Raw genomic sequence first — 26,034 nt, 5'->3', positions numbered from 1 at the left:
GATATCAAATCACTCAATCATCATAATCATCTATACTAAGATGTGTATGTAGTATGTGTTAAACTCTGTCTACTGTTGATGCTTGTGACTCATTCACATTGGATGTGTCCTAAGATGCATACATCTTAAAGGAGGTATAATATATAACTGCAAAATAGATACTGTCTGGTAGAACGCACATATCTAGGAAAAGTCATGAAAGGAGGGTCCTGAAATTTGATTGAGTGCAAAGATATACATTTTCTTTTACTCACATCATGGCTGTTCTAGTGTTAAAGGAGGTATAATATATTTGTATGTATGCATAAAGGACACATCCAGTGTAAATGAGTCACAAGCATCAACACTAGACAGAGTTTAAAAACATACTACCGGTACGTATTATGGATGTTCTAATCTACAGCATGTGTGTGTACATCTTAAAGGAGGTATATACGTAGATATTCTACAGAATGTGTGTATACATCTTAAAGGAGGTATATACTGTAGATATTTTACAGAATGTGTGTGTACATCTTAAAGGAGGTATATAGATATTTTACAGAATGTGTGTGTGTGTGTGTGTGTGTGTGTGTGTGTGTGTGTGTGTCCGTCAGCATGCTAATCCCAGGCAACGCGGCGGGCGTGGCCAAGCAGTTCCTGCGCTGCGTGTTCCACCAGCTGGCTCCTAACGGCATCCTCCCTCAGCTGTTCCAGAGCAACATCAAAGGTCTGGTCTCACAATACGGCACTCAGGGTTGCCAGATAGGATTGACAATTTCCAGCCTAACCACACTCTAAAAACTGGTAAACTGCTAAATCCACCAAAAAGCAGCCCAAAACCAATATTGTCAGAAAACCGCTAATTACTATTGGGTAGGTGCCCATCTCCTGCCCCCTAAACTGTCTGTTGCCAATGATGTTTGTAAAATAAAATAAAAACCCGCCCCATCTGGCAACCCTAACGGCTCGTGTTAATACCCATAATACCCTGCTTTCTGAGGGAGACGCCGTGACCTTTCCTTTCATTGGATCGGATTGGATGTGACGGCTGCTGGCGAAAGTCGGCAAGTCGGCAACCGATTCCAATATTTTGGATTGGACTTTTATTCAGAATAAAAATGTATAAATGAAATCGATGACACACTCGCTAGTCGAGCCGAAATATTGAAATGCGATGGATTCTGTGAGTAATCCCCCTACCTAGTTAACTATAACACTACTTTACATTGTTAGCCGGTTCACAAAATAAGCTATGTTAGCGAACCGGCTAGTTGCGCTAGTCCGCGGTTTGAGGATGTTTTCTATATTTAAACTTTTCTGAATAAAATTTTGAACATTTGGTCGGTTGCCGACTTGTTCCCTCTCTCTCACCGGCTGCCGTCGCAATATGGCTCGTGTTAATACCCATAATTCCCTGCTTTCTGAGGGATACGGCGTGACCTTTCCTCTGTTTATCCTCCAGATGGGAGTTTTCTGAGGACTCTGGCTTCCTCCCTGATTGACTTCAACGAGCTGAGCTCTGTGGCGGCGCTGAACATGCTGCTGGAGGTGGGGGCTGTTGTTTATCACTTGTTTATGTAATTAAAGCTCCATAATGCAGCTGAGAGCAGGCGGTGTGTGTGTGTGTGTGTGTGTGTGTGTGTGTGTGTGTGTGTGTGTGTGTGTGTGTGTGTGTTTGTGCGTGTGCTCATGTCCGTCCATGCGCATGTGTGTGAGTGTGTGTGTGTGCATGTGTGTGTGCCTGTGTGTTTATCAGTAGTTTAAAGTTCCTAAACCAACCAGCAGGAGGAGCTCTTGTAAAAGTAGAAAGCAGCCCTGCTGTTTGTATAGTATTATAAACCAAACAGAAATACACAACAGCAGAGTGCCAGGTCTATCTTCACCACGTTCACTCCTCACTATTATTCCTTACGTATCCATTATGTTAAACTCACACATGTCGTAGAATTTGACCTATAGGTGTTTGTCTACTTCATTCTTACATTCCTGGTCTCAACCACCTTTTCTGTCATTTATTCAAAACAAATGGTTTGAGAGGATCTACTAGGAAATTCTTCACTATTTGGCAACCTTTCTTAACCTTTTTTGAAGACATGGACATGGAACAACGGTTGGTAAAAATGCAGTTTTCCTGGAAGTAAGCATTTGTTATATAACCTTGTTATCATTTATTCACCGGCCTGCAGGGTCTGAACAATAAGAAGAGTCTGCCAGCAGGGGGCACTATGCTGCACTGCCTGGACAACATTGCCACCTTCATGGAGGCCCTGCCCATGGACTCCCCCAGCAACCTGTGGACCACCATCTGCAACCAGTTCCAGACCTTCCTGACCAAGCTGCCCTCTGTGCTGCCTCTGAAGGTACAGGATACAGACACTAGACTCTGTTTAAATAATAAGAATAATATGCTGTACTGAAAACAAATTCCACCGGCTTTTGGTCGTGTAGCTAATAAACTATCTAAACTCAAACTAAACGAAACTAGTACCAAAACCTTCTAGCAGGACGTCTGCCAATGTCCCCAGGGCTGAGCATGGATTACTGTCTCCTGCTATGACTGGTTGATAGATGATTCACTTACTTAGTCAAATGTATTTGTTGTAAGTTGCTTTGAAATAAGGTTAAATGGCAAAAATGTAAATGCAAAATTACACACCTTATGTAGATGTTCATATTTTTCACAATTTTCATATTACCTCACCTCTCCTCCACAGTGTCCCCTGGACTCCAGTCTGAGGATCATCATTTGTCTGCTGAAGATCCCTGCCACCAGCGCCACCCGGGTGAGCCTGTCTGAGTGTGTGTCTGTGTCTGAGTGTGTGTGTGTGTGTGTGTGTGTGTGTGTGTGTGTGTGTGTGTGTGTGTGTGTGTGTGCGTGCGTGCGTGTGTGTGTGTGTGTGTCTGTTCTCTATGTGTGTGTGTGTGTGTGTGTGTCTGTGTGTGTGTGTGTGTGTGTGTGTTTGAGTGTCTGTGTCTGAGTGTGTGTGCGTGTGTGTGTGTGTGTGTGTGTGTCTGTTCTCTATGTGTGTGTGTGTGTGTGTGTGTGTGTCTGTGTCTGTTCTCTATGTGTGTGTGTGTGTGTGTGTGTGTGTCTGTGTGTGTGTGTGTGTGTGTGTGTGTGTGGGTGTGTGTGTGTGTGTGTGTGTGTGTGTGTGTATGTGTGTGTGTGTGTGTGATGGTGTGTGTGTCTGTGTGTGCGCTGAGAAACTAGACTATCAGGACAAATGACTGGGGCTGTGTCTGAGCTCTTTCTATGTCCTTGTTTACATTCAGTCTATTTTAGTTGAAGGCACATCGAATCACACACCTCGATAATCCCTCCGCACTGGTTTAAAATCCCACAAGCCTCGATCCCTTACCTCGCTCTCTTCCTCCCCCCCTCCCTCCTCTTCCTCAGAGCTTGCTGGAGCCTTTCTCCAAACTGCTGAGTTTCGTCATCCAGTATGGCGTGTTCAGCCTCTCTTACCTGGTGGAGCTGTGCGGCCTGTGCTACAAGACCTTCAACAAGGTACACGACACAACGACTTCACCGTGTCTGACATGTTGGTATAACTGTTAACACCACCTAATAAAAGGTTAACTCTGTCTGTTAAAATGCTAAAACACATTAGCATTGCAGTGATCTCACAAGGAAAGAAAAAAAAGACAAATGAGTACAGCAATGCGACTTCTCTGCATTTCCAAGCAACCCCCCCCTGTGTAAAAATGTGAAGTCATTTTCTAAAAACCTCCGTATACATTAGTCACACAGTTTCCCTCCTGGGTGATACCACACCACTAATCCCCCCAAAAACCCTACTACAGTCAGACAGGAGAAAATGTGGCTGCGTGTCACAGGTGATTAAGTAGGCAATCAGCCAGTATTGATTAACATGATTAGTTGCGGGTGGTGGGAGCCGAGGATGTATGGTGTGTGTCTGCGAGGCAGGAGGGTGCCAGGGTGCTGTCTCCAGGAGGCAGGACAGATGGACCCGCTCCCCGCCCCGCTCCTGTCAGGCCGGCGTGGTTTATGTCTCCTGCGCTATTGATTTTCTACACCCTGTTTAATCCCCCCCTGCTTCTACAACAGCCTCCCTTTTTTTTTTTTTTTTTGCAAAACAAGAGTCAGAATGAGTGATTACCTCTATTTAAATGTATCCTGTGCTGTTTGTCTTATGGTGGTGAGCTTTTCAGGCGACGAAGGAGTATTTTATACAGCTCTTACAGAGGGGAGGTTTTGGAGAGATACAGAAGTTTGGAAAGTCATATACGTACTACTGTACTACGTACTATATCACAATACTACTGTATATCACAATACTACACTATATCACAATACTACTCTATATCATAATACTACTCCATATCACAATACTACTGTATATCACAATACTACTGTATATCACAATACTACTGTACATAACAATACTACTGTATATCACAATGCCTGTCTATATCACAACACTACTCTATATCACAATACTACACTATATCACAATACTACTGTATACTACTGTATATCACAATACTACTCTATATCACAATATTACTGTATATCACAATACTACTGTATACTACTCTATATCACAATATTACTGTATATCACAATACCACTGTATATCACAATACTACACTATATCACAATACTACTGTACATCACAATACTACTCTATATCACAATACTACTCTATATCACAATACATTTGCACCAAATCAAGTGTATTTGAGTGAATCTTCTGGTTAATAAACAGGCTATAGTTTATATGGAATATTTAGCTGAAGATATGAAAGGAAGGCAACTGCATTATTATTATAAATCAGAAGTCTTCCATTCTGTACTTTCAGACCAAATACTGACAGTTTGACTGCAGGGACGAGAGGAGAGATGGAGAGAGAGAGATAGAGGGAGAGAGAGAGAGAGAGGGGGGGAGAGAGGGAGAGAGAGAGACACAGAGAGAGAGGGAGGGTGAGAGAGAGAGAGAGAGAGAGAGAGAGGGAGTGTGGTTTGGTAAACAGGCAGCAGGGCTTTGTGTGTGTGAGGGATGAACAGAGAAAGCAGTCGTCCTCAGGGGAGAAGACAGGCTGACAGACTCCTCTGAGCTGGGGACTGGTGGAGATGGGGGGGAGGGGGGACTGGGTGTCCTGGGAGGGAGATGGGGGGGGAGATGGGGACTGGGTGTCCAGGAGGGAGATGGGGACAGAGACAAGTTCTCCATCTCTCTCTGTGTGTTTGTGTCCAGGAGAGAGACAAGTTCTACATGTCTCTCTATGTCTTTGTGTCCAGGAGAGAGACAAGTTCTACATGTCTCTGTGTGTTTGTGTCCAGGAGAGAGACAACTAAGTTCTACATGTCTCTGTGTGTATGTGTCCAGGAGAGAGACAAGTTCTACATGTCTCTGTGTGTTTGTCCAGGAGAGAGACAAGTTCTACATGTCTCTGTGTGTATGTGTCCAGGAGAGAGACAAGTTCTACATGTCCCGTATCGTTGTGCTGGAGCTTCTGCAGGCTCTCAAGTTCAAGTCTCCCCTGCCAGACACCAACCTGCTGCTGCTGGTGCAGGTAAAGACACTGTGTAGTGCAGTAGAATATGTGACAGAGTCTGGTGTGACACGGTCTGGTAAAAAGTCCTCAAGTAGGGCAATGTCATTTTTCAGTTTTCCCCAGATTATGAAAGCGTCAATTATATTGTGTCAAAACACACACAAAACAAAAACTGCATGTTTAGCACATCACAACTTGCTGATAGAACGTCAACATGCTAAAAACACATAACTACACATAACTAGATGATCACACAGTCCTTGCTTTTGAACACGTCCTAAAATGTAAGTTTGTTTATAAGCCATGTATCACTTACAAGTAGCCTACGGCAGACAGTGAATCCAATACACAAATTATAAATATTTAGTGATCCTAAAACTGTTGTTTGTTATATCGAGAGGGCTCTTCAACACTTAAACTTTCGTAATATGCAAAAAACCTGAAAAATAAAATAATAAATTTTAAAAAGAAGCTTTTTGCTCATTTTTGCGCGACTTGAGAATTGCCGACATGCGGCCCTTTTCACCAGACCATGTCACATATATAATAGAATGGAAAAGAACTACTTGAACTCAAACATAGTCAATGCTAATAGTATTTTCCCTGAATTTAGATGAATATCCACTACCTCATATGTGTGTGTGTTGTCAGTTTATTTGTTCAGACATCGGTACGCGGCTAGCAGAGTCCACCATCCTCCAGAAACACATGATTTCATCTCTCCCAGGGGTAAGACGCCAAACACAACAACACACTTCATTATGATCTCTGTGTCCCTTAAGAACCATCAAGATGGAACGATTATGAAACAAAGATCCATGTTGTTTTATGGTTCCCATAAACCTCTCATTCTTTCTTTCAGTGCACAACAGCGGCGATGGAGTGCATGAGGCAGTACGTCAGCGAGATCCTGGACTTCATAGCAGATATGCACACGCTAACAAAGCTCAAAGTGAGTCTCCCCAGCTGGAAGCGCCCCGCCCCCCCCACACTCAGACCTCTTCCACCTCTATGTGAGGCCAGATCATCCGCCACCATGGTCTAAACTTCCACTGCTACGCTGATGACACCCAACTGTATCTCAGCACTACACCACCATTTTTGATTGGTTGCCGACATGTGGATCAAAAGATCAGACTGTGCAACCTATTGGAGGTGATGTCATGGCAAAATGTGTCCGGGTTACCAAAATGTGTCCGGGTCGTGACCGGGTAGTGACCGGGTAGTCTCGTACAGTAGCACCTGTGCCCTGTGTGGCTCAGTTGGTATAGTGTATAGAGTATAATGCTAACCACGCTTATGTTGTGCGTTCGATTCCCACTGGGACCTACTGAAAAACGTGTGCACTCACTGCAATGTAAGTCGCTTTGGATAAAGCGTCAGCTAAATTGTATTTGTAACAGCAGCCGGTGAAACCGGGAACAAGTCAGCAGCCGAGCAAATGTTCAGACTTTTATTCAGAAAAATTATGAATGAAAAATGGCTTCTCAACATGTCCAATTTGATTGGTTGCCGACTTGTTCCTGGTTTCACCTGCTGCCGTTACATTTGTGCTGTCATGTGATGTCATCCTTCCCTCTCTAAACGGCCTTTGTTGTGTCATGTGACCAGTGTCGTGGATTTCAATCGAGAGACTCAAGATAGCAACTTTAAATCTAAGTATAATATTTATTAAAAGAAATAGTCTTTCACAACTCGAGTTGGACCCAGCCTACTGAACCTCAAAAGTTCTCTCTCACACACACACCCATCTCTTGTGTAGTGTCAACATAGACACAACAGCGGTAACAAGCCTGCATTCCATCGATGTTTATGACCCCTCAGGCCAGCAGAGTGTTCAACTCCTGGCAGAGTGTTCATAAACAGGACAGAGATGAACTCTCAACACATCTCATGGACACAGTTATATACATATTCCCATAGGCATTTTACATAATTCATATATCGTTTGCCTCATAGCATAATTGCCTAAGTCATTCTTCACTTATGTATGTAGTGTCACAAATGCCTATGTCAAGGAGATGACTTGGGCAGATAGTGATTTTGGAATGTAACAAGCATTCTGATGGCAGGCTGATGGCATAGGCAATAATGCACAGTGAATCAGCAGTGTTAGGAGAGTAGTTAGGCAGATATCTCAATTTGGCCAAAATATGACTTAGGCAATTATGCTATGAGGCTAACGATATGTTAAAAATCCTCCACACCAGTGCTGATCCTTCGCTCTCTAAATGGCGTTTGTTGTGTCATGTGACCAGTCATATGACCAGTCATGTGATGATGCTCCTCCCCCCTCCAGAACCACATGAAGGCGTGCTGCCAGCCCCTGCACGAGGACACCTTCGGGGGGAACCTGAAAGTGGGCCTGGCCCAGGTGGCGGCCATGGAGATCAGCAAGGGCAATCACCGTGACAACAAGGCCGTGATCCGCTACCTGCCGTGGCTCTACCACCCCCCCTCCGCCATGCAGCAGGGGTGAGAGGTCACCGTTGCTGACACAATTACACAATTATCAGTGACCTCACTAGCGATTAGGGGTCACCATCTGTCCTGTATTAGCCGGGATGCTCCTGTATTTCGGGCTGCATGAATATCTGGGACCTCCCTTTTTCTGTATATTCATCCAATCACAGCCCCCCTCTCATGCGTACGTATATAGCGTAAATGCGCCAATTTCTGCAACCCCCCCACACCGCGCAGGGCACGCCATCTTTTGTCCAGTATTTAATAGTGAGAAAGTTGCCAACTCTACTAGCGATGCCTGTGAAGATTGAACTGTCATTAAGTCATACATGGAGAAGCAGACATGGTTTGGTAGAGGTCAAAATGGTATGAGGAGAAGACTTGTTCTGATAAAGATAGAGAGAGAGAGATAGATACTTTATTGATCCCTGAAGGGAAATTCAGGCGTTACAGAAGCTCACATCACAAAACAAACAAAAATGACAATTGAATAACAGGCTAAAATAAAAATAGATACAGTAGGTAAGATTTAACAAGAACGGTGAGGAGGAGGTCACACACTACTGTGTTTATGAACCGGAAATAAAAACAATATGCTCTGCTACTCTACTCTACTGCTGCTCATGTGTAAAGAGGGTTCAATCTGGTGTCCCGTGTCCTCAGGCCCAAGGAGTTCATCGAGTGTGTGTCCCACATCCGCCAGCTGTCCTGGCTCCTGCTGGGCTCTCTGACCCACTGCGCCCTGCACCAGGGGTCCACATCCTGCATGCCCATCCCGCTGGACGCCGGCTCGCACATCGCCGACCACCTCATCGTCATCCTCATCGGCTTCCCTGAGCAGTCCAAGGTCTGTCTGTCTGTCTGGTCTGGGAGGGCTGCCAGATACGCCTAAAATGTTTATGGGTTTTGAAATATTATAATAATAAACCTTCGCTGAGATGATGGGCCGTGATGATGGGCTGTTATTCAGTTTAATAGAGGAAGGTTTGGTGGATAATTCCCTCAGCCGAAGTGTCGCTGTCTGACATCACCCCTCCTACCCTCTCTCCCCCCCCTCCTCTCCCACCCTCTCTCTTTCTCCCCCCACTTTCTCCCTCTCTCTCCCCTCCCCTCTCTCTCCTTCTCTCCCCCCTCTCCCCTCCATATCCCCTCTCTCTCCCTCCCCCAATCCCCCCTCTTTCTCTCTCCTCCCCCTCTCTCTCCCTCCGCCCACCCTTCTCTCTCTCTCCCCCCTCTCTCCCCCCACCCACCCACCCCTCCCACCCCCCACCTCCCCCCCGCTCTCTGTCCCCAGACGTCCGTGCTGCACATGTGCTCTCTGTTCCACGCCTTCATGTTCGCCCAGCTGTGGACCATCTACTGTGAGCAGGCCGCGGCTGCCCCCGCCCTGCAGAACCAGAACCAGACCGAGTTTTCCTCCGGGGCCATCCTCACGGGCCTGGAGTTCTGGAGCCGCGTCACGCCCAGTATCCTGCAGCTCATGGCCCACAACAAAGTGGTGAGGTTTGGATCCTCCTGACATCCATCACTCCCCGGACACATTTTAGCACCTGGACACATTTTGCCATGACATCACCTCCAATAGGTGACACAGTCTGATCATTTGGTCCGCATGTCGGCAACCGATCAAAATGTTCTGACTTTTTCTTTTGAAAACACGGAACTACGTTTCAACGTTGTTGAGAATCACAACTCAAACTAGTCGCTAGTCAAGCCCAAAATACTGCAACGCAATGGACTGCAACGCTGCTATCTAGTTAACTAGAACACTACTTTACACTGTTAGCAGGCTCACAAAACAAGCTGTTTTAGTTGACTAACGATGTGTCGTTGATTTTCAACAACACGGAAATGTATTCACATTTTTCGAAAGAAAAGTCAGATCATTACATCAGATCCCGACATGAGGACCAAAGCATTAGAACGTGTCACATTTTTATTATCGAGCAGGCAGTTGAAAAGAGATTGAGGGGAGGAGCTGAGAGGATGGTGTAGTGCTGAGATACAGTTGGGTGTCATCAGCGTAGCAGTGGAAGTTTAGACCGTGATGGTGGTGGATGATCTGGCCGAAGGAAAGCATTTGGTGGTAAAGAGGAGGGGTCCGAGCATAGAGCCTTGAGGTACGCCTTGGTTGATTGGGGCTGGGGGGGAACTGGAGCCGTTGATGGTGACAAACTGGTGAGGTTCTGGATAGCTTTCTCTCCTACAGTGAGCTTCTGTAGGGGAACGTGGGGGCTGGGAATGATGGGATATGTGACAGCAGCTGGTGAAACCGGGAACAAGTCAGCAATTGACGGACCGTTCAGACTTTTATTCTGAAAAATGTAAATACATTTCAGTGTTGTTGAAATTCAATGACACACTTGGTAGTCAGGTCAAAATATGGCAATGCAGTGGATTCAGTGAGTAATCCCCACTACTACCTAGTTAGTGTAGAGTAGTGGGGATTACTCACCGAATCCATTGCATTGCAATATTTTGGCTTGACTAGCGAGTGTGTCAATGATTTTCAACAACGTTGACATTTATTTACATTTTTGTTCCCGTTTTCACCAGCTGCTGTCACATGTGGTGAAATGTTCATTCGATTATAAAAAAGAATTTTTTTTAACTTTATTGTCATTGCAGAGTACAAGTACCAGACAAAGAAATGCAGTTTAGCATCTAACCAGAAGTGTAAATAGTGATATAGTGCAAAACATGATATTGTAAACAAAATAGGATATGTACAGTTATGAAGTGTTAAGTACAGTATGATGAGTACAGTAGACAAGTACAGTATGATAAGTACAGTTCATATCAACAGTTTAATGAGAAATGTGAATGTAGGCCATGCTTGTACCTGTCAATATAAGTGTCTGCTTTCCTGTAATAGATATGTTGTTGTTTTTACAATCCAAGATGGTGGAGATGGTGTGTCTACATGTCATCAGTCTGATGGAGGCCTTGCAGGAGTGTAACTCTACCATCTTTGTAAAGGTGAGAGAGCAAACATCATATCCTGTCAACAGCTGTCTGCTGTACCTATATATATACAGTATATATATATCTTTCTTCTTATATCACAACGACTGCCAAAGGCCTCTGGCCTGAGCTAGATTACTCTTCCTGCTATGACTGGTGAATTGATGATTCACTTGCTTAGTCAAATGTATTGATTGTAAGTCGCTTTGGAATAAGGCGTCTGATAAATGCCCAAAATGTACATGTAAAATGTAAATGTACCTACAAATACATGATATTGAACAACACATTTTGATGACTCATATTCCCTGCTTTTCTCTCCCCCTCTTCTGTCCCTCAGCTCATCCCGATGTGGTTGCCCATGATTCAATCCAACCTGAAGGTAAAATGTATAAATGCAACTGAATTATGTCTTGGATTAATATTCATGGATTAATATTCATTTACACACAGGTGTATGTATGAACATGTGTAGTGGTGGCCTAGTGGATAATGAGTTGGATTGCTGATCAGAAGGTCACGAGTTCAAATCCCACCTGGGAACACCACCACTAGTGTGCCCTTGAGTAAGGCACTTAGCCCTCAGTTACTCTAGGGAGACTGTCTCTGTAATCTCTAATTGTAAATCGCTTTGGATAAAAGCTAAATGGTAATAAATATAAACGAACAGAATTGATATTGGATTTTTCAGTAGAGCATAAATCACACTTTCCTTCACCCTCTTAACCGGCTACCCTCCCTCCCTCCCTTCCTCCCATCCCATCCCTCCCTCTCTCCTACCCTTCCTCCCATCCTACCTCCCTCCCCCCTACCCTCCCTCCATCCCTCCCTCCCTTCTACCCTCCCTCCTACCCCCCTCCCTCCCTCCGTCCGTCCGTCCCTCCTCCCTCCCTCCCTTGTACCCTCCCTCCTCCCTCCTACCCTCTCTCCCTCCTTCCTACCCTCCCTCCCTCTCTCCCTCCTACCCTCCCTCCTTCTCTCCTTCCCTCCCTCCCTCCTTCCCTCCCTGCCTCCCTCCCTCCCTCCTGTGTTACAGCACCTCTCTGCGGGGCTCCAGCTGCGGCTGCAGGCGATCCAGAACCGTGTGAACCACCAGTGTCTGCAGGGTCAGACGCCCGGGGCCCTCCCCATCGCACTACGCAAGTGGTTGCAGTGCACGCAGTTCAAGATGGCGCAGGTGGAGATCCAGTCCTCCGAGGCCGCCTCCCAGTTCTACCCCATGTGACCTGGTCTGGTCACCATGGTCACTGTGAAGAAGGGTTTGGAGGGAGGGGGGGGGAGTCCTCCAAGGACCAGGCCACCTCAGGCCCAGCAGGCATCAGTCTGCTGTGACGCCGCTCTCTTAGTAACATCGGAATCCTGACAGTTGTTGTTGTCGTCAAGAGACTCTGCTTTGGACTTCTGATTCTGATTCCGATTCCGATTCCGGTTCTGATTCTGATTCAGATTCTGATGTTCAGCACCTGTAGTACTATGTAAATCCATGCTATCTTAGCGTGCTATCTATGGGAGAGATTGACAGGTGTGTAGGGATAAGGGGGTAACTGGGGTGTGTGACTGCTGTGTACAGCTGAGAGAGAACGTCTGAAACCAAACAGGATGGAGGGAATGTATATACAGGATGGGAGGGGAGGGTCTGAAAGCAAATGGCTCTGACTGTCTCTCTGTTAGCTCCCAGATGCTCGTGTGCATTGACTATTTTCAGTTGCTTGGTTGTAAGAAGCCTGATAAAAGGAATAAAATCAAGCCACTTTTTCTAAACTTTGTGTCGTCCTGTCACCTACTGCACTGTACCTACATCACAGACACCAGTTAAAGAGTGAGACAGAGGGAGATATAGATGTACTTTAAGTTCCACACACACACACACACACACACACTGCATTCACCTAACCACCACTTCCCTGTAGGCTACACAGAATCTATACTGTGTATGTTGACTAAAGATTTATAGAATGGCCTAGTAGTGCTTCTAAACTCAACATCTCCTGACTTCTTCAACTTCTGCTCTGTTGGACTTGGGATACTGGGAGACTCATTCTTAGTATCAACAAAACTCATAATGTTATCATCATCATAAGTTACCCGAAAATCTAATCAGTGCTCCAGAGCTCCTATCTCACCTCTCCCCCCCCCCGCCCACCCCGCCCTACCTCAGCCAGGTCGCCTCTCTCTCACCATCAGATTCCCGGGCCGATCGATCAGAGCGCGCGAACCCTCAGCCCCCAGCATCGCCGTGGTAACTCGATCAGGAAGAAGCCAGACAACGGAGGTAAACAAGACGAGGTAGGGAGGCCTTCGTCTCTCGCCCCCCGCCCCGCTCGCTGTCGAGCCTCCACATCATCTACCGTCCGCAAAGAGACGGATCGCGGAACAGCGCAGACACACACACCCAACCGACCCGCGGACCAAACGCAATTACCTGTGGCTGTAATGTTGTTTGTCATGATAAAGCATTGTTGGGGGGAAATCTAATCAGGTCGGATAAAGGCACCTGTCTGGGAAATAACAGAAGACGTGATGGGAGGGCTAGGAGGACTATGCTAGCCGGATCACGGCGTGATCTTATCATTTTGTCTGTCTCTCCATTTCTCTCTCCTACAATGCCGAGGGTATTTTTTTTGTTATGAAGTTTTTTAGGATTAAATGGTCATTAGAAGGTGTAATCGTATTAACTAATGGGGATGCGTTGGGTTGATGGACAAGAGAGGAGGGGATTAGATTAGATGAGAATAAGATCCCGGTTTATACGGCTCGACGCGCATGTGTGTGTGTGTGTGTGTGTGTGTGTGTGTGTGTAAAAGTACTTGTATGTGTGTAAAAGTATCTGTGATGAGAGGCGTGTGTCCAATGAGTCAACAAATGAGTGTCCAACATCGAGGACTTTTTAATGATCACACACACCATGTGGCAGAAACACACATACATACACACACGCACACACACACCATGTGGCAGAAACACATGCACATACACACATACATGCACACACACACACACACACACACACCATGTGGCAGAAACCCACACACACACACACACTGCCTGCGTTCACCTCACCACCTCCCTGGTGACCCTGAGGCTAATCAGCCCTCAAGGCCTCCCTCTTATCACCCTCTGGTCTGGGCTCATCAAAGGGACACTCTCCTACCCTGTATGTGTGTGTGTCTGTGTGAGAGTCTGTGTGTGTGTGTGTGTGTGTGTGTGTGTGTGTGTGTGTGTGTGAGAGAATGTGTGTGTGTGTGTGTGTGTGTGTGTGTGTGTGTGTGTGTACGTATGTGTGACCAAGTCTTTGGGTGTGTGTTTGTGTCTATGAGTGTGTGTGCGTGAAGGTGTGTGTGTGTGTGTGTGTGTGTGTGTGTGTGTGTGTGTGTGTGTGAGAGTGCATGCGTGCATGTGTGTGCGTGTGTGTGTGTGTGTGTGTGTGTGTAATCAAGCCCCCTCTGAGCCAGGCTGCGTCTGTCAGCCACCGTGGTGATCGTTTGAACTCAGCCCTTTTTAAAGAACATCTCTCATTAGCAGCTGCTTATGTAATCAACATCCCACAGGTACCCAGCCTTCTCCCTGCCCTGTCTGTCTGCCTGCCTGCCTGTCTCCCTGTCTGCCTGCCTGTCTGTCTGTCTGCCTGCCTGTCTGTCTGCCTGTTTCCCTCCCTGCCTGCCTGTCTGCCTGTCTGTCTGCCTGTCTGTCTGTCTGCCTGCCTGCCTGCTTGCCTCTCTGCCTGCCCTCGTCCCTGTCTCCCTGCCTGCCTCCCTCCCTGCCTGCCTGCCTCTCTCCCTGCCTGTCTCCCTCCCTCCCTGCCTGCCTGTCTCCCTGCCTGTCTCCCTCCCTCCCTCCCTCCCTCCCTCCCTGCCCTCCTCCCTCCCTCCTGGAGGACCATATGGAAGCGCTGACCTGATGAGCAGCCAGCTGGAGGTCCAGTGGGTAATTAAGGCTGACCAAGGGCTCTAAGGCGGAGGGGGGGGGGGGGCGTGAGTGGCTCCTCTAAGCAGGAGGACCAGCATCTCAGGATTGTGAAGGTCAGCTTTGAAACACGCAGCAGCAACAGCAGCAATATTCACAAGTTACACTGCCTTGATTAATATAACAAGGTTGATAAATGTTAATAAACGGTTAGATAAGCATATCCAATAAACAATTTAAACTGTGTGCGTGTGTCTGTGTGAATGTGCGTGCGTGCGTGCTTGCGCCTGTGTCTGTGTGTGCATACGTGTGAGTGAGTGTCTGTGTGTGTGTGCGTGTGTCTGTGTGTGCGTGTGTGTGTGTGTGATCCGAATTAAAGATATAATTCAGGGAATTCTGGTTATCATTTTTTCCCTTTCCCCTACTAAAATACATTCCCTTTGATATCTAAAGAGCCACAGAGAGAGCTTGTTGAGATAGTGAAGGTCCCTGGTTCTCTCCTGTTCAGCCCTGTCACATCTCCTTTAGCACAGGGAGATCCGGAGCACCCTGGCTGGACAATGCATGAATGTTTAAATTGCCCAGACTGTCCACTGGCATTAGCATCAAGTGGCACATCTAAAGCAGGGGAAAGCAGCACTACTGTAGGGTCTCTCATTCACATTGTAATTCATTCACATTCCTCTGTCTCTCTCTCTCTCTCTCTCTCTCTCTCTCTCTCTCTCTCTCTCTCTCTCTCTCTCTCTCTCTCTCTCTCTCTCTCTCTCTACGCCGCTTGGCGGATCTCTTCTCCTTGTCTCAAGTGACCGTGATTCAAGCGGTCTATCCCTCCTCTTCAGAGTCTGGAGAATGAGCCAAGAGACAAAATGCTAATTCCCAATTCCTTCTTGATGCCATAATCAGAGCGCATATCCCTCGTAGTTCAGCCAAACTATAAAATGACCTTACTGGACCTTGAGGATACTCTCAGGGTTAGATCTAATCAAGACTCTGGGTTTATTTACGTAGAATCAGCTATTGTGGACAAGACTGATGATAATAGACTAGTAGAGAGTTTCAATAGGAAATGGAAGTAGGAAAGACCCATTCAAGACTTTAGGTTTGTTCACATAGACTCTTATTATTATTATTATTATTATTATTATTATTATTATTATTATTATTAAGTGATTAAGTGTTGAAGAACCCACTTAATATAACAAACAACAGTTTTAGCATCGCTAAATACCTATAATTTGTTTAGAGTGTCGAGTGGGTTTGAGTGGCCGTTGACCGGTGGTTTCGGGGCAGTTGTATTAAGACTTGTTTGGACCAAGAAACCAATCAAAGTGATGAAGGCGGGAGAAACACAAATGTCACAATAAGATGGTGGCTACATAACTGGAAATGAGAATATCTTCCACTACAGTATCTGAAATACATAATACACTATTTTGTATGAAAAATAACTTGCTAGGAAGCTACTCTACGAGCTACTCACACGTCAGGTCTTGATCCGATTTTTCTGATTTTTTGGTTTGGCAGTTCACATTACTTTTAAAATGTGACCTATATTTGACCTACATTGACTCCCGTGTGAACAATCCACGCCCTGAACAGACCCGCATGTGCAGGATAATAACAATGACGTCAGGATGTCACGCACAGCGCACAGTTTACGGAAGTAACCATGGATAATTATAACAATAATAATAATAATAATAATACATTAGACTTATATAGCGTTCTAGACACTCAAAGACACTGAAAAGATTGAGTAGTAAAATAAAAAGAAAAGAAAAAATTTGTATAGTATGACAATATAGTCTAATTCATTTTTAGATTTCTAAATCTAAGTCTCGAGAAGGAATCCGCAGTTCCAGGACGCGAAGGAATGTGCAGTTCCAGGACGCGAAGCGCCACCCAGTGATAAATTGGAGTATTGCGGCAGGCAGCGAGCGTGGACGAGCTTGCACGTGTTTAGCACGAGCTTGTAGCGTCAGCGTTTAGGGGTAACTGGATAGCACTTGGAACACCATCCGTGTTCCATTTCTTGGTTTGACTTCGTGTGTATATGTTCTGTTTGTAGTTCCTCATAGGTAACAATTGTGTGTTAACACTTTGCCATCTAACCCTAGGTTATGAGGGAATCAAGTACATGTGGTTGGTGTCACAATTATGCTGAGTCTTTCAGGCTTCATGTTTAGTATTGCATAAATCACAGATGTAACACTCCCATTATGTACAGTATTGTACAGTATTTTTCTGCTGAAATCATAACCAAGGTACCATAGAACTCAAGGTACCATAGAACTCCTAGCATCTGCTATTGTAACCATTTACTTTAGTAACTTTGTCTCAATGATAATATAATAATAATAATAATAATAATAATAATACATTGTATTTGTATAGCACACTTTAATAATATAATAATCATAGTAATAAATTGTATTTGTATAGCACACTACTGGAAACTGTTCTCCGCTGCAATACTCCAATTTATCACTGGGTGGCGCTTCGCGTCCTGGAACTGCACATTCCTTCGCGTCCTGGAACTGCGGATTCCTTCTCGTCCTAGAACTGTTCTGTGAGTCTGCAGCTGGATGCTTCTCAAGATATGAGCAAGTGCGTCTAGAGTGCAGGGTTGCCAGATGGGGTGGGTTACCGCCGAATGGGCTACTGGATTTAGAGGTTATAGACTCGTTAGGCTGTAAATTGTCAATCCCATCTGGCAACCCTGCTAGAGTGACGTAAAAGTCACATTAAAAGCGACTTGACAGTTCAGACGGGGGCGTGTTGCTAAATATCAGATATGTATCCGATATAATACTACCTCTGAACGCGACCCAGGTCGGATTTAAAAAAGTCAGATTTCATGTGACTTGCGCTCATACCTGTCAACATTGGGATTTGAAAATAAGGGATATTTTCCCGAAGATAAGGGATATCCCCCGCACACCCCCGGGCCGTCCTCCCCCCCCCCCCCCCCACCGTCCACAAACCATACCCCTTACATTTAGACAAGGGTAGACACAGTCAATCCTAACATCACCACTAGACAACCATAGGATACCCCTTACATTTAGACAAGGGGACACAGTCAATCAACCACCTGCTTCAGTGCAACAAGAATTGGGTTAACTAGTTCCTATGATTAAGTACGTGACTACAGCAGTGGAGGCTGGTGACTTCCAGAATTGAGGAGGCCAAAATTTTTTCCGCTTGCTCGCTTCACTCGCGATGGAATGTTCCCTGTTCTTCTTATCTGTCTTTGTTAAAAATTATTAATTTGTGTTTGGCGGTACTGAAGGGATTGGGACACTCTCAGGATGGTGGATGAAGCAGCTTTTATTGCCTGCACAATGGGTCATCAAATAAACAAAACAATTGGCATGAATCTCTGGTCCGCCTGCAGCAGCTATTGTCCCTTCTGCTCAGGCTCACAACATTCACCACAACATACTACATACAATTATTAATTATTAATATTAAAAATAAAACTGTTCAATAAATCCTAAATGTTGTCTACCTATTCGATGTATACATCGCGCCAGAATCTCGCCGACTTCCGAGGTCATTTTAAGCAAAGCACTTAAAGCCACGAGTATTACTCGCCGCGAGTGTTTCTTAGACTGAAGTCAAAATGGCTTCATGTGATTGGACGAACAAAATGTCAATCTTTCAGCCCTGGACTCAATGCATGGTGAGGCCAGGCCTCCTCTGCCCACCCATTTTCAGTGATTTAGCCAATCACATCATGCCATTAAAAAAAATTGCATTACATTGACTTCTATGAGAAACCACTTTCCGACAGGAGGCCTGGCCTTTCCGACAGGAGGCCTGGCCTCCTCAATACAAACGGATAGGGATTCTGGCCTGTAGGTGCTTTACAATTGCAATATTGGGTTTTAGCCATGGAAACATTCAGATTTATGAACAAAACGGAAATAATATTAATATAAAAATGTTTAAAATATGTTTTTTGTTAAATAAATACAATAAATATAATTATTGCTTTTTTAAATCTCTCTCTCTTCTCTCAAATTATTGGGGAGGCCAGGCCTCCTCCACCTCTATCCGTTTGTTAAGTCTGACGTCAAAAGTGACGTTTAGCCATTTCCGAGTCCAAACCAGAAATTCCCCGCACCAGAGTACCTGTGAACTACAGCGGTAGAATGACAGTTTAATCGTTTTTTAGACTCGGATCTATTCATACAACAAGGGACACAGCACTTTCCCGTTTTCTCCATATATGGATATACAATATTATTGTCAGGGTATTTGAGCCTCGGAAAAGCGCTATATAAATATAATTTATTATTATTATTATTTCGGCATTTCGAAGACAGCGCCTCAGCCAACGTTGGACCCGGAAACACGTCACGACTTAACAAGCGGATGGAGGAGCCTCCACTGGACTACAGGTGGTCAGAATCAGATACCTGGTTGAAAGTAAAATACTTTGAACATCCCTGCATATACCGGTATATACATGAAAACACAAAAGGGAATATCAATTCAGCACATTTATTTATACATTACTTGACACCATGATGTCAATGGGAAAAGAGCGGCGCAATGCTACCAGCGATCATTTCAAAACGGAGATAACCGAGGCTGCGTTCGTAAATACACTCTGAAAATCTGATCACCACTCATGGAATGCCTCTTGTCCAATCAAATGACTTGGTCCCTTTATGACGTTGCACCTAGTGTGCGTTCTGGCGCTCTCAGAGCAAAATTACGAACGCAGCCCAAGAAACGAGAGGAAACAAGTCAACTCCGACATGGATATAACGATTGTGCGCATGCGCCAACGTCTAACAATTAAGTGTTAAATTATATTATATTATAGGTTAAAAATACGGGAGATTTACGGGAAAATATTTAAACGGGAGCACAGCGGGAAAGAAAGGTAAAATACGGGAGAATCCCGGGAAAAACGGGAGGGTTGACAGGTATGCTTGCGCTGTTCACACTGTCATGCACAAATCAGACCTGAGTCGCATGTCGCCACATGTCGGATTTGGGTCGCATTTCACTGCAGTGTGAACGAAGCCAAAGACGGCGTTTCAAACATCGATCTTGACCTCAACATGAATTCCAGGTATGAATGCCAGGTATGAATTCCAGGTATGAATGCCAGGTATGAATTCCAGGTATGAATGCCAGGTATGAATTCCAGGTATGAATGCCAGGTATGCCAAACGTTTTAGCTCTCTTTGTGACTGTGTTCGTTTATTTAGACATGTCTTTATTAGCCCACTAAGCTAGTGTCGTAAATTCCTAACCTGTTGGCTACTAAAATGAAGAACAGTTATTGAGCAGTTTAAGACCATTTATTCAAAATGCAAAAGTACACAGACATCAAAGATGGACGCTGGTCTGGCAAAGAGAGACAGAGAGAGCGAGAGGGGGAGGGGACAGAGAGAGAGAGAGAGAGAGAGAGAGGGAGCTGCTTGCTCAAGAGGTGAGGGAGAAGAGAGGCAGGGCCAGAGCCCACATCCTTACTTATAAACTTGGTCAAGATGCAGTCACAGCCAGTGGTCCTATCAGGTCAGGGGGAGGGGCCAGGAGGTAAATACCTTGCCCCACAGTCAGGAGCAAACATATAGGCCCATTATTAAATACAAATAAACTACAGATTCCCCCCTCGGAATACCCAGAGGGTGTTCCGAAACTAAATGACCACAAAACAAAAACAAAAACACAAAACCCCACCGACTGTAACTAAGAAACCAAAGAGAAAAAAAAATAAAAAATTCAAAAAATAAACAACATGTTCCAATAAACAACAGAAAAACTACATCAACACACAACACAAGAAACATAATAACACAGACCAACCCAGCACCAGTACCAGCAACCAAAGATATCATACAAACCAAATACAAAACAATCAACAATAAAAAAGAATCCTAAAAATAACAATACAAATTAATCTAAACACAGTACATCATACATATTTCAACACAAAAACTTCCAACGACCGATGTTTTCTTTGTCCTTGAAGCGTCAGGGTCAGAGGTTGCTAGCACTTGAACCCAGTTGGAGAACAGCCTTTACCGCTGTCTCAGATTGATAACACTTTCATAGTCAGGAGCTTCCATTTTCGTTGCGCTAGGAACAGAACCTCTCTCCTAGCTTTGTATAACCACCACATCACTTCTCAACTGACATCAATCACATACGATATAGAAATAAACAAACAATACACAAATAATGAAATTCAGTTATCATAACACATAATTCTCCAACAGTAAGCATAGGACAAAGGGAATGCATTAATGCATAGATCTTCACCTCAGGTGAGGACTAGTCTTCTGAAAAGTTCATTAACGTGGACTGAGTGACTGATTTTCCAAAAACAGTCAATGAGGCCCTGTCTCCTAAGAAAGTCAAAAATCATGTCTGCTATAATAGGTGCTCCTATCCTAGCAAAATAAGTTTCCCATTCCCCTAAGACCGTTTCCAGCCATGCTATCATCTGCTGTCCATTCCCGTCGTTCCCTTTGATCTGCTGCTTCACTACCCTATTCATAGTCTTTAATCTTTTCCTAACTGGTCGTCGTCCGTCAGTGTCATTGAGATTCAGGCAGCCGCCTGGTCCCCTCCCACGCTGATCAAGGTCTGGGGAGTCGCCCTCAGCATCATCTGAAGCATGGTGCAGGCACTCGCCAGCATCCCCAGTAGCACAGGTGTCCAGGCTTTGGACACTCCCAGGCTGGACCTCCAGACTGTCAGCACTCTCTGCTTCGTTGGTTTCTGGTTCATTGGCATCTGGACAGCTTTCCACTGTCCCCTCGGTTTCAGGCACTGCCGGTAATGTCACTGGCTGTAACACTGGCATTGCCACTGGCTCTGGCAACACCACAGCATCTCCTCGTAGCTCCTCCTTCTCAGGTTCTCTGGGGACCTCGGCACCTGTTGGCACAACATCCTGCCTACTCTGTACATCCACCCCCCTGTCCACCACCCGTGGCCCTATTGGGGTAGGGATATGCCCAGACACCACTGGTGTACCCACTCTGATGTTGTTTCTCCAACATACCCCACATTGACCTAAAGCATGGTCAATCTGTTCCATCAAATATGGACTCCAAAACCCATATTTCTTGGTAATCTTGCGTCTTACCTCCCCCCTAGCCACATGTGCTAATCCATGAGCTTCCTGTATTAACATGCCTAATAAATCTGAGGGTGCTACAACCAACCCCTCATGATTCCTCCATAGACCTGTGTCATCCTGACTTGCCCCCCTTGCTAGCCAAACGCTCTTGTCTAACGTAGTTACTCTACTCTGTAACATCAATAAATCCTCAAGTGTGACCATGCCCTGTAATTGCTTTTCATGTGTGACCAGAAGACCTTTACCTGCCTTGTCTGCTCCTGTAATGGCTTTGGCTGCATCCTCTGCAGCCCTGTTACCTTGTGTGACATGTGATGAGTCAGACCTGTGTGTGGCACACTTCACTATGGCTAATTCCTTTGGCTTCATCATGGCTTGTAACAGCTTCATGATCTGTGCGTGATGCTGTATAGGCGTACCATCAGTTCTCTTAAAACCCCGCCCCCTCCATACAGCTCCATTAAAATGACAAACATTATGTGCATAGGCAGAGTCGGTGTACACTGTCACTCTCCGTCCGGTTCCCAAGTTGCATGCTTCTGTGAGGGCAATCAATTCAGCCAACTGAGCCGAGCAAGGCTGAGGAACTGCCTCAGCCTGTTCTACAATAAACTTTGAATTCTGTGCTTTAACTAAGGAATACCCAGCGCACAACGTTTCTCCTACCCCGTAACAAGACCCATCAACCCAATATTCTATATCAGCTCCCTTTAAAGGCAAAGCTTGTAGGTCTGTTCTATGCTTAATCACTCTGGCTGTCGATGGAATCTGAACACCGGATGGCACCGTCACCTGACAGCCGTTAGGTGTGCATTTTACTGTACAGTTCAATTGGCATAGAGCATCTCTCCCTAGCAGCCCTGTTGGCGTGTGTTCTGACACAAGTGTTGACAGAGTTGCTCTCTGTCCCTTGTACTCTAAGTCTACAAGCTCAGTTGTAGGAATCAGCTGTTTAATTCCCTCAAATCCGATTGTCTTCACATATTCTCTAGACATAGGGAGGTGCGTGGCGCCTTCAGGCTTCTGTGTCACCACCAGCTGGCACCTCCCACTCGGATCTTCCGGGCACCCCTATAGGCCAGCTGCTGGGCCTCCGTAAGGGTTCATCACTCCTGGAGCAGGTGTAGTAGGGGGCCAATATCCTCCTCCTTGGCTCCCCCCTGCGCCCCCCTGGGGCCTGTTGCAGCAGGCACAGGCTAGATGTCCATTCTGGTCGCATTGGCATGGTTCTAGCATCTCCTTCCCTGCTGCTGTCCATCCCCCTGGTGGTGGTCCTTGGCCAGGCTGTGTGTACATCTGGTATGGAACCGCTTGCACCCCTGGTGGCCCTTGTGGGTATGGATACCCCCCTTGTGGCCCCTGTGGGTAGGACTGGTAAGTAGCAGGATACCCCCCTTGTGGCCCCTGTGAGTAGGACTGGTAAGTAGCAGTCTGCACTCCAGGTGGCTGTTGCTGTGGGGCTAAAGCCTGCACTCCCTCTATGTTCCTCTCGCTTTCAGTCAATTGCAAATGAGTCAATATTCTGAGGGATTCTTCGTCTCGTGCCTTCTGTATCTGAATGTTCTTTCGATATAACTCAACTTGATGAGCTACGTGGTCTATATAAACAGCTTTGTTCATGTGTCGTAGCCCCACCACTTCTGCTAGCTTATCCTTAACTGGGGTAGGAAGCCCTTCTTGTATTTTTTCCCTGATTATGGATTTTTCTAAGGGGTTATCTTCAGCGTCTTTCCCTGTCACACTTCTCCATTGAGTGTGCACACGGGCAACATAACCCCTGGGATTCTCATCCCCCCCCAGTGGCTTCACAATGATATTGTCTGGGTGAATGTGAGTAGGGTAGGTCTCTCTGATTGCTTTCCACAGCCTGCCTCTGTTTGCTGCGAAGAGCTCTGGATCATAAACTGATGTATTGATATATCTATGAAGTCCTGCCTTCATCAATATTTCCTGCATTGTATCCAATCCTGCAATAAAAGCTAAGAGTCTTTTCAGGTCTCCCATCGCGGCCTGCGTTCCTGTCAGTATCACGTCGACCTCTCGCGTCCACGAATGTCCTCCCTCTTGAAGAACTGGGAGTTTCTCGATCACTTCAGACAAATCTGTATGATGCCACGGATGATATTCCATCTTGTTACCCCGAATCAGCACTGGACAGTTCTTTAATGTATTTGATGACATTCGGTGACAATCTCCCTCTTTCTCCGGGCGTCTTCTCCCACCTTTCCTTTCGGCTGTGGCTATCATCTTCCTGACCTGCGCGTTGTAGCCTCCATCTGCATTGTCGTCATCACTTGAGTCTTCACTGCCATCTTCGCTGTCATCTTCCTCGTCACTCCTGTCGTCCCCTTTTCCCCTTGGCTCCTTCTTCTTCTTCTGGGAATGATCCTCCAGTGCCTTAGCATATGGAGGGGGACTGGGGGCAGGACACAGGTCTGGGGATGAAATGTTCAATTTCTGTTCCAGTGTTCTGGCCAATTCTTTTTTCTTTTCCGGTTCCATCTGAGCTATTTTCTGTCCCTCTACCTTAAATAGATCTAAAATAGCTAACTCTAACTTGCGTTTCTCTGATCTAATCTTTCCTCTTTGATGTGCTTTGTGCCCATTGATAAGTATCTCCAATGTTGCAATTAATTGTAAATTAAGGCTGCCCTCTTTCGGCCACGGCTGTTCAATGTATGCCCAACGGCTATTCCATTTCGTAGACATTTTGCTAATTTCCCTAACAAGAGGATTCATTTTTTCCACTACAGCCATAGGGGATAACGTAGCCAACATTCCACGATGTTCACTAATATCTTTTAACAGCTTCGTGGAATTCGACCCCATTCTACTTGCTCAATATGCTGACAATATTCTATATTAGATAAGGTGTACGCTTCTTACAACCCACCTTCCTATTGTCTTGTTTGCTAAACAAATGCTAGTCCAATATAACTGTATTAACCGTCCACACAAAACCACTACAACCCAGAACAACAGATTTGCCTCTTGTGTATGTCAGTGCAGTATTAACTTAAATCTAATCACTTTGTAAGTACTTTATACTTAAATGTGTTTCCTAATTGTTTATGAATATGTGTCACTTGATTACTCATTCAATACTAATTACAGTTCTGGTCAACACAATTATTAAATCACAAAAGCTGGTCACACCTAAGTATTCACTGATCCACAAAAACCCTTTTACTGCTCAACTATCAAATATGTACTATTCTGCTATTCCTTAATCAAACACTGTGGAAATGACCTAACTAAAATAAAAGATGTAAATTACAAATATTAATTATAACCTGTAAAGAAATCGACTCGTTAAGTGAAAGGAATGAATGATTAGTTAGAATTATTCATTGACACTTCATTGATGCAAACCTGTGAAGTCATTCAGCTATTTATCAAAATATCAAAAAAAAGGAATGATTATCATTAGATTATCACAAAACAATTGATCAAAGTTTTGTGAAATAGATAATGAATGATCTGAATAATTAATTCAACCAATTAGTAATTAATTAAATTAATTAAAGTAATTTAATATAGAACAATCATTTAAAAACATCAATCTATGAGTGATCTCTACAGATCTCTCGTCAACATTCTATGCAAGCAGGCAGGGCCGTTTTATTGGGGTCTGTGACCCTGCTGTGATTCTGCTCAGGGAAAGCAGCCTTGTCTAGGCTCACGCACAAATTGCCTCATATGCTTTGAATCTAACCTAAAGTCACAATCTATCTTTACTTTTAACAAACTATGACAAATATCTTTAAACTACTTTAAATCCCCCGATGATCAATCCACTATCTTTCTATCTTTGAATCACTACAATGTATTCACGTTTCCCACACAGAGATGGCCTCTGTGTGTGTCCTTCCCCAAGGACAAAGAAAAATGGCGTCTAAGAATGGACTCTCTGACACACTGCAAATGGCGTCTAAATGCAAATGGCGTCTAAACTCCGCCGACAGTACACTGCAAATGGCCGCCCACACAATGGCGTCCTCTCACACAGACAAAGAGTAATGGCGTCTACAGTTCTGCTCATATGTTTTTCACTGCTACAATAATGCTCTTTCACATATCTTACAAAATAG

At 45.1% G+C, this 26,034-nt stretch overlaps 1 protein-coding gene across 1 annotated transcript in view; it reads left to right on the top strand.

Annotated features, from left to right (window-relative positions):
- Positions 1-12,154, top strand: part of unc79 (unc-79 homolog, NALCN channel complex subunit) — a gene marked incomplete at both ends in the record, with an annotated part of 60,795 nt that extends 48,641 nt beyond the window's left edge. The window contains 14 exons of the mRNA XM_080531807.1: positions 597-709; positions 1,445-1,530; positions 2,169-2,342; positions 2,697-2,765; positions 3,380-3,490; positions 5,416-5,520; positions 6,154-6,231; positions 6,365-6,454; positions 7,802-7,977; positions 8,629-8,812; positions 9,260-9,463; positions 10,867-10,944; positions 11,270-11,311; positions 11,966-12,154. Coding sequence (XP_080387933.1) covers positions 597-709; positions 1,445-1,530; positions 2,169-2,342; positions 2,697-2,765; positions 3,380-3,490; positions 5,416-5,520; positions 6,154-6,231; positions 6,365-6,454; positions 7,802-7,977; positions 8,629-8,812; positions 9,260-9,463; positions 10,867-10,944; positions 11,270-11,311; positions 11,966-12,154 — 1,699 coding nt within the window. The remainder of the gene's footprint in view (positions 1-596; positions 710-1,444; positions 1,531-2,168; positions 2,343-2,696; positions 2,766-3,379; positions 3,491-5,415; positions 5,521-6,153; positions 6,232-6,364; positions 6,455-7,801; positions 7,978-8,628; positions 8,813-9,259; positions 9,464-10,866; positions 10,945-11,269; positions 11,312-11,965) is intronic.
- Between the last annotated feature and the right edge of the window lie 13,880 nt (positions 12,155-26,034).

This window comes from Nansenia antarctica (assembly GCF_963989245.1).
Source record: "Nansenia antarctica genome assembly, chromosome: 1".
NCBI lineage: Eukaryota > Metazoa > Chordata > Actinopteri > Argentiniformes > Microstomatidae > Nansenia > Nansenia antarctica.
The sequence above is the reverse complement of the archived record's forward strand: the minus strand, read 5'-3'. Positions and strand labels throughout refer to the sequence as shown.